Source organism: Condylura cristata, unplaced genomic scaffold (assembly GCF_000260355.1).
Source record: "Condylura cristata isolate star-nosed mole 26May11 unplaced genomic scaffold, ConCri1.0 scaffold00015, whole genome shotgun sequence".
In the NCBI taxonomy this organism is placed as follows: Eukaryota; Metazoa; Chordata; class Mammalia; order Eulipotyphla; family Talpidae; genus Condylura; species Condylura cristata.
The window spans coordinates 40,730,846-40,741,622 of record NW_004567116.1 but is presented as its reverse complement, the minus strand read 5'-3'; the positions used below and the strand labels follow the sequence as shown (position 1 = coordinate 40,741,622).

The 10,777-nt window shown below is 56.8% G+C and overlaps 1 protein-coding gene across 1 annotated transcript; it reads left to right on the top strand.

Moving 5' to 3' along the window:
* Nucleotides 1-2,305: 2,305 nt before the first annotated feature.
* LRRC32 (leucine rich repeat containing 32) lies at nucleotides 2,306-9,165 on the top strand. The gene is made up of 2 exons (XM_004683225.2): nucleotides 2,306-2,392; nucleotides 6,967-9,165. Exons 1-2 carry the CDS (start codon nucleotides 2,306-2,308, stop codon nucleotides 8,872-8,874), a joined length of 1,995 nt encoding a protein of 664 aa, XP_004683282.1. The 3' UTR covers nucleotides 8,875-9,165.
* The last annotated feature ends 1,612 nt before the right edge of the window (nucleotides 9,166-10,777 follow it).

The window sequence follows — 10,777 nt, the reverse complement described above, 5'->3', positions numbered from 1 at the left end:
CTTAACAGCGCATCACTCAGGCTATGTGTGGGACAGACTGTGAGGAATCAGGGTGTTGCTGTGATTAAGGCCTAGGATGGTGGTGGTGCCTCAGACAGTGAAGGAAGAGAGGGTAGGCAGGTCTGGCCTGTTTTCAGGGAGAGAAGACAGGAACCCCCCCCCCCATGGGGAGAAGGAATGTGGTGAGACAAAAAAGGGAGTCACCAGCACCACTGAGATGCCTATCCATCCCCTGGCATCCTCTGACCTGCTCTGTGGTGTGAGATGAATTCCAGAGAGGGAGTCCCCTCTGCTCTAGAGGTGCTTTCCATAGGAGAGAAGCGGGGAGGGGGCAAGCCATGGCAGCCAGCAACACATGCTTATGGGAAGCTCCGGGAGCTGCTCGGAGAGCTAATAGGAAGGGTCATGTATAGTCCAGACTTAGAAAACCATGGAAGGCTTCCTGGAGGAGGTAACATATAAGCCGAGACCCAAAACATGAGGCGGTTTCTAGCGCAAGATAAAGGAGAAAGTGAAGGTTTGGGGCAATGAAATGTTGGTCAGGGACTGAAGGTTACCTAAGGCTTTTGGAGACCAGTTCAGGAGAGGGAACAGAGAGAAGGGTTGGCTGGGAGGGGCGCCTTCCCCAAGAGCCCCAAAGCCTCCACTGATACTCATACTCGATTCTAAGCACACTAACTTTCAGATGGGTGGTGATGTTTTGGTTTTAACAGCAGAACAAAATTTCTTGTGAAATTCAGGTGAGTGGAGAGCCGCTGTCAGCAGCAGGACGGGGTTAGCGTGACCCTGAGGGAGCTCAGGGAGCAGGCTTCAAAGCCTCTACTTGGCCCTTGCATGCTGGAGCAAGGAAGGATGTCAGAGAAGAGCCACCTACAGTTAAAATTTACCCCTAAAGGTGCCAGTGGATTTTAACCCCTGGGTGCCTCTTCTAAAATAGCCTTCAGAGTCACAACTCAGCAGTCATCTATTGCGCTCTTCTGGAGACCTCATACTGTAGAGGTTAAGGCAGAGGCCCAGCAGCCAGGCCGCATGGGCTGCCACTTGCTAGCCGGGGGACCTCGGACATGTTCTTTAATGTCTCCAAGACTCCACTCCGCTTCCCCATCTGCACCACCGGCGTGGTGATCAGAGAACAAAATCGTGAAACATTGTGAAGATTGAGCTAGTGCAAGTAAAGTATCAGGGAGGGTGAGTGGTGCAGAACTGCTCCGTAAGTGAGACAGTCGTAGAATAGACTTCATTGGATCTTTAACAAACTTGGTGAGGTTGACGTTTACCTTAGAAGAGGAGACTGAGGTTCAACGGTGAAGGCACATGCTCAAAGTCACATGGCAGGTTGAGAGGAGGTGACAGCAGCTAGGGTTGAGGGACAAGGGGCCCAGGGCTCCTGAGGCCTCTGTGTGCCCCCCCTTGTTGCATGATAGGTATTATGATGGAAAATGTGTTCCCACTTCTCAAAAGAGGCAGGTATAAAGGTATGAATGAATGGATGAAATTGATGGATTAACCTATGTGCTCCTAACACTTAACCCGGGTCATCAGTAAGCCCCTAGCAGCACTAGGATTTACCCTGCTGAGGTCTCTGGCACCTCTAATCCCACCTCTGGGAGAAGGGCTGAGCCAGCAGGCCTTAGTGTCCCTCCCTGCATGCCTGAAGTTTAAGTGAAAGTGCTCTCGGCCACCTGCCCCTGGGGAAGTCCAGGGTAGAAGTGCTGGGGGCAGGGTGGCCTCCTGGCGGGCTTCCTGTCAGTGCTGTAGGCCCAGCCTTCAAACAATGGCAGGGACTCCAGAAGCAGAAAATCAAAAGAAAAAGGGCAAAATAAAAGCCCAGGGTGGGGGAATTAAGGAATTCCGTTTGGGGGCCGGGATGGGGGACGGGCTGATGACCTGGATGGAAGTGGATCCTGAGGCCCAGCTCCCACATCACCCTACCCCAGCCCTGAGCTTGGCTCAGAGCAGATCTAGGTTCCTTCTGCTCCTGCTTACCTAACCCTCTAGGCTGGCTTCCACCGGCGGGATCTTTTGAAATCCAAAGTGACCACTGCTGTTGCTGTTGGAAGACTCCTGCACCCAGAGAAATGGCTTAGCAGATGGGTTGACATTGGAAGCCCTTTGCGATGGGCTACAGCCCTATTTCTGACCCCTCCTTGCCACATCCACAGAACTTTTCCCCCAGCTGCAGCTGTGACCTGGGGGGTCCCTGCTGGTAGATGCTGACAGGTGGGGGTGGCGGGAATGGTAGTGGGACGGAGACAGTGGTCTGACGGTGTTTCCGTTCTTCCCACCCTGTCTGCTACACAGAGCCATGAGCCACCGGACCCTGCAGCTCCTGGCTGTGCTGACTCTGGGCCTGGCCACCTCCCAACACCGAGACAAGATGCCCTGTAAGATGGTAAGAGGCCCTGCCCAGGCAGGGTAAGCACCAGTTACTCCTCTAGGACACCCCGTGACCCCTCTATGAACCAATTCTATTTGCTCCCTTCTCTGGGAGCAAGACCTGAGATGATAGCAGCAGGTAACGGTGAACTCAGGGGAGGGCTGACCAACCCTTCAACCCTTCAGCCCCCAGAAGCCCCTGCCCCCTCCTCTCCTCCTCCCCTCCCACCCTGGGAGGAGGTCTGGGTCCCTAAAGTGCTGAGCTGCCCTCTTTCTCAAAAACTGGGCAGTGGGGTAGTTGGTGAAGGTGTCTACCCCTCTCTGCCCAAGAGTACTTTGCGGGTTTGATTTACTTCTGTTCCTCTTTCCTGCCCTGAAGGTTCTGTGCCCCTGCAGGGTTCACCAGAAAAGGAGGCCCGGGGCTGCTTAGAAGCCTGGGCAGTCACTGAGGTCAAGGCTGGTGCTTGGACTGAGCCCTCCAGCAGCCTCACTAGGACCTGGGGCTGGAAGCTCTTGACCAGAGAGGAGGGGAGGAGGGGCAGGGGCTTCTGGGGGCTGAAGGGTTGGCAGCCAGGCCAGCGGCCCTCCCCTGAGTTCACAGTTCCCTGCTGTTGTCATCTCAGTTCTTGCTCCAGGACCCCTCTGAGAGGCCCAGAATCCAAAATATCAGGCAGAGAGGGCTTTGGATGTCACCCAGTGCAACTCTATGTTCTACCTGGGGAGACAGGCTGAGAATGAAGCTCCCGGGCCACCCACAGACAGAGGGGAGCTGGTGAGCTTTGACTACCAGCAAACAAGACCATGGATAGGAAAGCATGCTCTGAACGAGCAAGCTGCCATGGAAAAATCAACATATTTGGCAGCTATGGAGATTTTCAAAGTAGTAAAAAGAAATAGCCACATGCTCAGGGCTCTTGGGGTGCCACACTGTCCTAAGGGCCCTCTCTCAGCTGAGGGACCTGACTCCGAGAGAAATGATGTGACCCACCAGTTCACACAGATAGGAAGTAATAGAAGCAGGACTTGAACCGGTTCCCTAGACACAGGCTGTCCACTGCCAGAGCCTCCTCCTTCCGTTCCTTCCTGTATACAGGTGACAAAAGGGAGTTAGTGGCAAGTCCTTTCCCTACTAAAAAAATTGCTGGAGAGGGCCCTCCCTGGTGGTGCAGCGGGTGAGGACACAGCACTGCAAGCTGGCCATAGCCACTTCAGTGCAAGTTCGATCCCCGGCCCCGGAGGTGACCCACATGGTGCAGCAGACCTCTCCTGACCTGCCCGCTGCTCCCCTTAGCAGTATATTTCAATAGACCTGCCTGTTCTGTTCCCCACTCTGTCTCTGGTGTCTCTTCTCACCCCCCGAACCTCTGGCCTATACCCCAGTTCTGTATGAATAAATAAATAAATCTTTAAAAAAAAAATTGCTGGAGAGTTACCTCTAGCGTCCGTGAGAGTGTAAGTAGCAGGTTGTCAGAAGAAGTACTGGACTTGGTTATAAGTCAGTTGTGCTGGGGCTTAGAAGCCCAGGAAGCAGAGGGCCCTAGCATGGCACCCTGAGAGCGCCCCTGGCCTTCAGCCTCCCTCCCTGGCAGCCCGCCAGGTGCCTGCCCACCAGCAGCCCCTCTGGGTCTGTGGCAGGGGTCCCGGGCACCTGGGCTGAGAGGAGATTTAGCCTCTGGGTTTGACCCACTTGTGTCCCTGCTCAGCTCTCAGGGGCTGGTACCCCAGGGGAACCTTTGCACAACCAGAGGTGAAGCAAGGTGACATTTGCACAAGGGATGCAGTGTGAAGCACTTATCTCGTCCACCCCAGGAAGTGCCCAGGGAGTGGTGCCCACGAAAGAATCAACCCAGGAGCCCATCCCGCTGAGAGCCTGTGGTCAGAACTTGGCTCGCACCATTGGGCAAAGGCTTACAGTGATACTTTTGAGTCTCTGACTAGCTAATTTAGAGCAGCCTGCCCCCTTAAACTTGATTTTTCTCTGGGGGTCTGATCGGATAAATAGTCCCTGGGAGGGTCAAATGAGGCTCGCCATCGATGTGCAGCCCGAGTCTGGCCCGGAGCTATGCAGGGCAGCAACTGTGCTCATGTTGCCATTTCTTCTGCAAGTCAGGACGATCTGGGAAGCTGAGGCTGGGACTGAGAGGGTGCTCCCTAGTGGTCCCAGCTGACAGAGAGACCGAGACAGATGAAGGAGCCAAGCAGACTGGCTTGGTGGCTGTGGCAGGCTTCCTGCAGGGGCCCGGGTGGGGGGCGGGGGCGTCCCAGGGTCTCAGACTCCATGCAGCAGCCTTCCCTGGAGTGTCAGCCACTGCTACACTGAGTAGTCACCCACATGCCTGGGCAGGGGCACCAGGGAGGACGAGGGAGGGAGAGGCACTTCTGTCCCCATCCTGCCTTCACCCCTGCACCCACCTTGGGGCTCTGGGGATGAAGTGGGAGGCTGGCTAGGCCGGGAAGACCCAGGCTGGTGTTCTTGCCCTGCTGGCACCACCACTGAGTCTCTTTGACCTTGAACAGGTCATTGCCACCTTCAGACTCAACCTCCCCATCTTTGTCACTCTAATGATCTTTGACACTAGTGTAGCTATTTGGGTCGTCCCATGTTTTCCTTTAAGAAAGGTGATTGAGCGGACCCTTTAGGCCTTCACTGAGCCGGTGAAGCCTGTGCCTTGTTTCATTCTCTAAGAAGTTTTCTGTGGGCCAGCCCAAGCATCCACTTCAATCACACAAGCCCCTGTTTGCTCTGGGATGACTGTGTGGCAGGTACCCACACAGGTATTCCCAGTTCAGGGCAGAGGCTCTGAGAGAGGAAGCCCCTGTGGAGGCCCTGACCTGCCAGGCGACCAGGGAGGAGACTCCAGAGCTCAGCGTACAGAGGTCGCGCTGCAGATCTAGTGAGACTGGCATAACCAGCACAGGGGATAGCAAGGAGACCCGGAGGCGACACTGCTTGCTGCTGAGGTTTAGAAGGAGAGGGGACAGGTTGGCAGGGAGCCACAAACACTCTAAAGCCCTACTGACAGGCCTGGACTTTGTGCCAGGGTTCTTTTTTTTTTTTTTTAAGATTTATTTATTTGTGCATACAGAACTGGGGTGCAGGCCAGAGATGCGGCGGGTGAGAGGCTTCACCAGAGACAGAGTGGGGAGCAGAACAGGCAGATCTACGAAGTATACTGCTGAGGGGAGCAGCGGGCGGGTCAGGAGAGGTCTGCCCCGCCATGTGGTCACCTCCAGGGCAGGCGGGGATTGAACTCATGCGGAAGTGGCTTCAGCTTTTCAGTGCTGTGCTTTAACCCGCTGTGCCACCAGGGAGGGCCGTGCCAGAGAGTTTTAAGAGGGGGCAGCATATCGGAGTGGGGTGTGTGCAACTGCACACAACCAGGCATTTGACTGGTAGGCGGGTAGTAAGTGGGACAGAGGCTTGAATGGGAGTGGGATGAGCTGGGAGGTTGTAGAAATAAGGCCCTTTGCTGGCAAGGCCTGAGGCTCCTGGGACCTGGGGAAAGGTGAGAGAGCAACTGCATTTGCACAGAAGTTACACGTGGTGGGAAGACAAGAATGGAGCCTTTGCTTGTGAGAACACCGGGGTTCAAATCCCAGCTCTGTTCCTCACCAGTTCGAAGCTGAAAGCCTCAACTTCCATTCCTCTCTTTGAGCTCAGGTTCTACAAATAGGGCCTACTAACTTTATGGGCAGGCTGAGGTGAGGAGTCAATGATATAGTGGGCCTCAAGTCTTGATAAAATGTAAAGTGCTGAGTAGGTGCTGGAGAAGGGTGAGTTATGTCCTAGATCACAAATCAGAGCATCAACATGATCGATGGGGCTCACACAGCGAAATCACAGGCTTGCCCTCAAAGATTGGGGTGGGGGGGCTGGCCCTCTTTCCCCTGTCCCTTGGGCCTACTCCCCACTCCAGGTTCTGACCTAGACTGGGCTATGAGAAGCGAGGGGGGGGGGGTGATGGAGGCAAGCAACACCAGAAAGGAGGTCACATCTGGGGAGCATCAGTGAGGAAGCTCTGGGGCCGGAACTCTGCCCATCGAATGAAGGCTTAATGAGGTCTGGGTGGGAGGCCAAAATAAAAACTGATGACAGGGGTGCAGATTTCATATTTCTCTTTCAGAAACATTTCTCCTGAAGTAGTTTATAATCTGACACCAACTGGGTCTATCTAACTGTCTGGGCCCAAAGACGGTGGTTTGGGGTAAACTCAGCTCTGCCGCTCACCGGCTCTGGATCATTCTAAACAATACGTGATTCGGTTTCCTATAAAATAATCACGACGGGGCGTTTCCACTTCGGGGCTTTTTTGTTAGTTCACTGGTCCTTTGACCTCTCTGTCCACCTGCCCATCAAAGCTTGAGGCCCCACCCTGAACTGGGCCCCAAAGACAGGGGCAAGGATTGGGGTGGGGGTCACCCAGACATGAGGTGCCTAGGCCGGGGGGACTTGGAATGTGGGGTATCCTGGGCTCTCAGAAGAGAAGCCTAATCAAGCCTGACAGAATTAAGTCATCTTCCCTAGAGGACCAAGTCTGGTCCCAACTTTAGTGCACCCCCTAATGCCTGCTACTCTCCCTGCCTCCCCAGGTGGACAAGGAGGCCTTGTGCCAGGGCCTTGGTCTGCTCCAGGTTCCCTCAATGCTCCCACTGGACATCGAGGCCCTGGACCTGTCTGGAAATCAGCTGCGGGGCATTCTGGACTCACCGCTGGGCTTCTACACGGAGCTTCGTCACCTGGACCTGAGTGGCAATGAGATCAGCTTCTTTCAGCAGGGTGTCTTCCAGGCCCTGCCGCATCTGGAACACCTCAACCTGGCCAACAACTGCCTGGGGGTGGGCACCTTGCTGAGTACCACCGGTCTGGGCACCCTGCCCCGCTTATTGTCCCTGGACCTGTCTGGGAACAGCTTGTACAGTGGCCTGGTGGAGCAGCTGCTGGGGGAGGCCCCTGCCCTGTGCACCCTCTCATTGGCCGAGAACAGCCTGACCCGCCTGGCCCGCCACACCTTCAGGGGCACGCCCGCGCTGGAGCAGCTGGATCTGCACAGCAACGTGCTGATGGACATCGAGGATGGTGCTTTCGAGGCCCTGCCTCGCCTGGCCCACCTCAACCTCTCCAGGAACTCCCTCACCTGCATCTCCGACTTCAGCCTCCAGCAGCTGCGGGTGCTAGACCTCAGCTGCAACAGTATCGAGGCCTTTCAGATGGCGCCCCCGGAGCCCCAGGCAGAGTACCAGCTGGCCTGGCTCGATCTGCGGGAGAACAAACTGCTGCACTTCCCCGACCTGGCTGCCCTCCCCAGACTCATCTACCTGAACGTGTCCAACAACCTCATCCGGCTCCCTGCACGGCCACCCCTGGGAGGCGAGGGCATCCATGCACCTTCTGAGGGCTGGGCAGCCTTGCCTCTCTCAAACCCCAGCTGGAATGCCAGCACCCACCACCACTCCCAGCTCCTGAACCTGGACTTGAGCTACAATGAAATTGAGCTCCTCCCGGAGGGCTTCCTTGAACACCTGTCCTCCCTGCGATTCCTGAACCTCAGCCGGAACTGCCTGCGGGCCTTCGAGGCCCAGCCCGCTGGCTCCCTGCCCTGCCTGCTGCTCCTGGACATTAGCCACAATGCCCTGGGGGCACTGGAGGTGGGCGCCCGGGCCCTGGGGTCTCTGAGGACGCTGTTCCTGCAGGACAATGCCCTGCGGGACATGCCCCCCACCACCTTTGCTGGCCTGGCGAGCCTGCAGAGGCTCAACCTGCAGGGGAACCGGGTCAGGCCCTGCGGGGGGCCGAGCCAGCTGGGCCTCTCGGACTGCGTGACCTTCTCCGGCATCCCCTCCCTCCGCATCCTGAACCTAGTGGACAATGAGATGGAGGTGCTCCACGCGGGCACCTTCCTCCACACCCCGCTTACCGAGCTGGACCTCTCTGCCAACCCTGGGCTAGACGTGGCCACAGGCGCCCTGGCCGGCCTGGAAGCCTCCTTGGAAGTCCTGGCCCTGCAGGGCAACGGGCTGGCCACGCTGCAGGTCGACCTGCCTTGCTTCAGCTGCCTCAAGCGGCTCAACCTTGCCGAGAACCGCCTGAGCAGCCTGCCTACCTGGACGCAGGCCGTGTCCCTGGAGGTGCTGGACCTGAGGAACAACAGCTTCAGCCTCCTGCCAGGCAGCGCCATGGGAGGCCTGGAGACCAGCCTCCGGCGCCTCTACCTGCAGGGGAATCCTCTCAGCTGCTGCGGCAATGCCTGGCTGGCCTCCCAGCTGCACCAGGGCCGCGTGGACGTGGATGCCACCCAGGACTTGGTCTGCCGCTTCGGCTCCCGGGAGGAGGTGTCCCTGAGTCATGTGCGCCCCGAGGACTGTGAGAAGGGGGGGCTCAAGAATGTCAACCTCATCATCATCCTCTCCTTCACCCTGGTCTCCGCCATCCTCCTCACCACGCTGGCCGCCTGTTGCTGCGTCCGTCGGCAGAAGTTCAGCCAACAGTACAAAGCCTAGAGACGCCCAGGCTGCTGACAAGCTCAGCCCGGAGGCCCGTCACGGGGTCAGTGGAGGAGCCAGAAGCACGGAGAAGGGGAGGGGCTGACACAACAAGCCAGGGTCCTGGAACCCCAGCCATGGCTCCTTTCCCTGCTTCCTGCTGCATCAGAAGGTGACACTTCCAGGCGCGCACATGTGGCTCAGCTGTGAAAGCCCCAAGTTGGGCAACTTCAGGGAACAAGGTTGAACCAGCAGCTCAACAGATCCTCGGGGCATTCGTGTTGTGCCACACCCTGCTCTGAGCACTGGGAACGCGGTGGGTGAGCTGTTGGCCGTGCCCATGAGTGAAATGGGTCCCTGCTCTTAAGCATCTCCCAGTCTGAGTGGGGAGGTGGTCGCAGAACCCTGCAGGGACCACACAGAATGTGGAAATCCAAGGCCCCAACGCCTTGCAGCCCCAGTGGGCTGAGAACGGGGAGGCGCGTCCTGGCTGGACCAGCGCACGGGAGGGGTGAGACCAGGAGGATTTGACTAAGATGTTTCCAATCAGCCTCTTTGTCACATCTTCTGATAATGACTTTCAGCCTTTCTGGAACATGAAGAACTTGTGCCTGGAAGAGAGAACTAAAGCCACATGAGCTTGCTTTGGACCCAGTGCTGTGGCGGCCCAGCAGGGCCTGGTTAAGAAGCTACCGCCCCAGGCCTCGGTGTGGCAATCGACCACCCGCTTCCCACCCTGGGCAGGCTCTGGCCCTGCCTGGCACCCTTGTGTCGCACACACTGGCCCAAATACTGCGCCAGCCCCCAGCCCCTGCCCAGGCCCACCTCCACAGTCTAGGCCCAGCCCGCCGCTCTGCTCATGAGCAGGAAAGAGAGGCTTATGTGTCTGGTTCTGTTTTGCACCAGGCTGGGCAGCTGCCACAAACCAAGCAGACTTCTGCCTCTTTATGACAACTGAAGTTGGTATTCTTTCCCATTTTACAGAAGAGGAACCAAAATTCTCCCTCCAGGGCCTTTCAATTAAGAAATGACATTGCTGAGATTCAGACTTCCATCCTTCTGACCTCACCGCCTGAGCTTGAGCCTGAGCTTGACCCCTGAGGGGGCTACAGGCTGGTAGGTGGACAGGAAGTGGCCCCACAGGCTGGAACAGGGCCTGGGAGCATCCTGTGCTGGGCACACCCACCCCTGCTCTCCCGGGCAGGCAGACAGGCAGCCACAGGCCCTGTCCCCCTTCTCTGCCTGTTTCCCTCACTCCCTTCTTTGCAGACCAGCACTGGCTCTTTTTTTTTCTCTTCTTACTCCGGTGTCCCCTCATTCTTTCTCTACCAAGTCAAACCTGAACCCCAGGTTTAAGACCATTAAGCCCTACCCCTCCCTTACACAAATAGGGAAACTGAGGCTTAGAAAGAAAATACCTTGTGTGCACAAAGCTTGTGAAGCCCATGAAAACAGGGACTGCAGACCTCAGTGGGCACCCGAGGCTGGGAGTGGGGGAGAGGCAGAGCCGTTTCCTTCACATGATAAGATCCTGCTGGTCCATCTGGTCCTCATCTTGCAGAGAATTTTATTTTCTCCTAGAGAAATGGGTAAAACTCCATTCAGATCTGGCTCATCATAACTGTCCCCCGCACCCATGAAATCATGGACTGTCCAGGAGGAAAGGAAGCCCTGGGATCAGAGCCTGTGTTCAGTCTTCACCCTCTTGGCCCACAGCCTGGCTCAGGACCATGCTCAGTAGTGTGAGACGATCAAAACGCCCCTCCCCCTGTTCCATTTTACAGATGAATAAACTGAGGCCCACTGTGGGCCTAGGACTCGGGAGTCATGGCAGAACTGAGGTGTGCAGGACAGCTGGAGGAGCCAGTCCTGGGTGGGAACCCCCTGGTGCTCACTATACACACACACACACGCCCCACCT

What these genes read in the sequence shown, in the direction of transcription:
- LRRC32 (XM_004683225.2), top strand. Translation starts at nt 2,306, where the DNA reads ATGAGCCACCGGACCCTGCAGCTCCTGGCTGTGCTGACTCTGGGCCTG. An exon ending in ACAAGATGCCCTGTAAGATG is followed by an intron (nt 2,393 to 6,966) that starts GTAAGAGGCCCT and finishes CTGCCTCCCCAG; the next exon opens with GTGGACAAGGAGGCCTTGTG.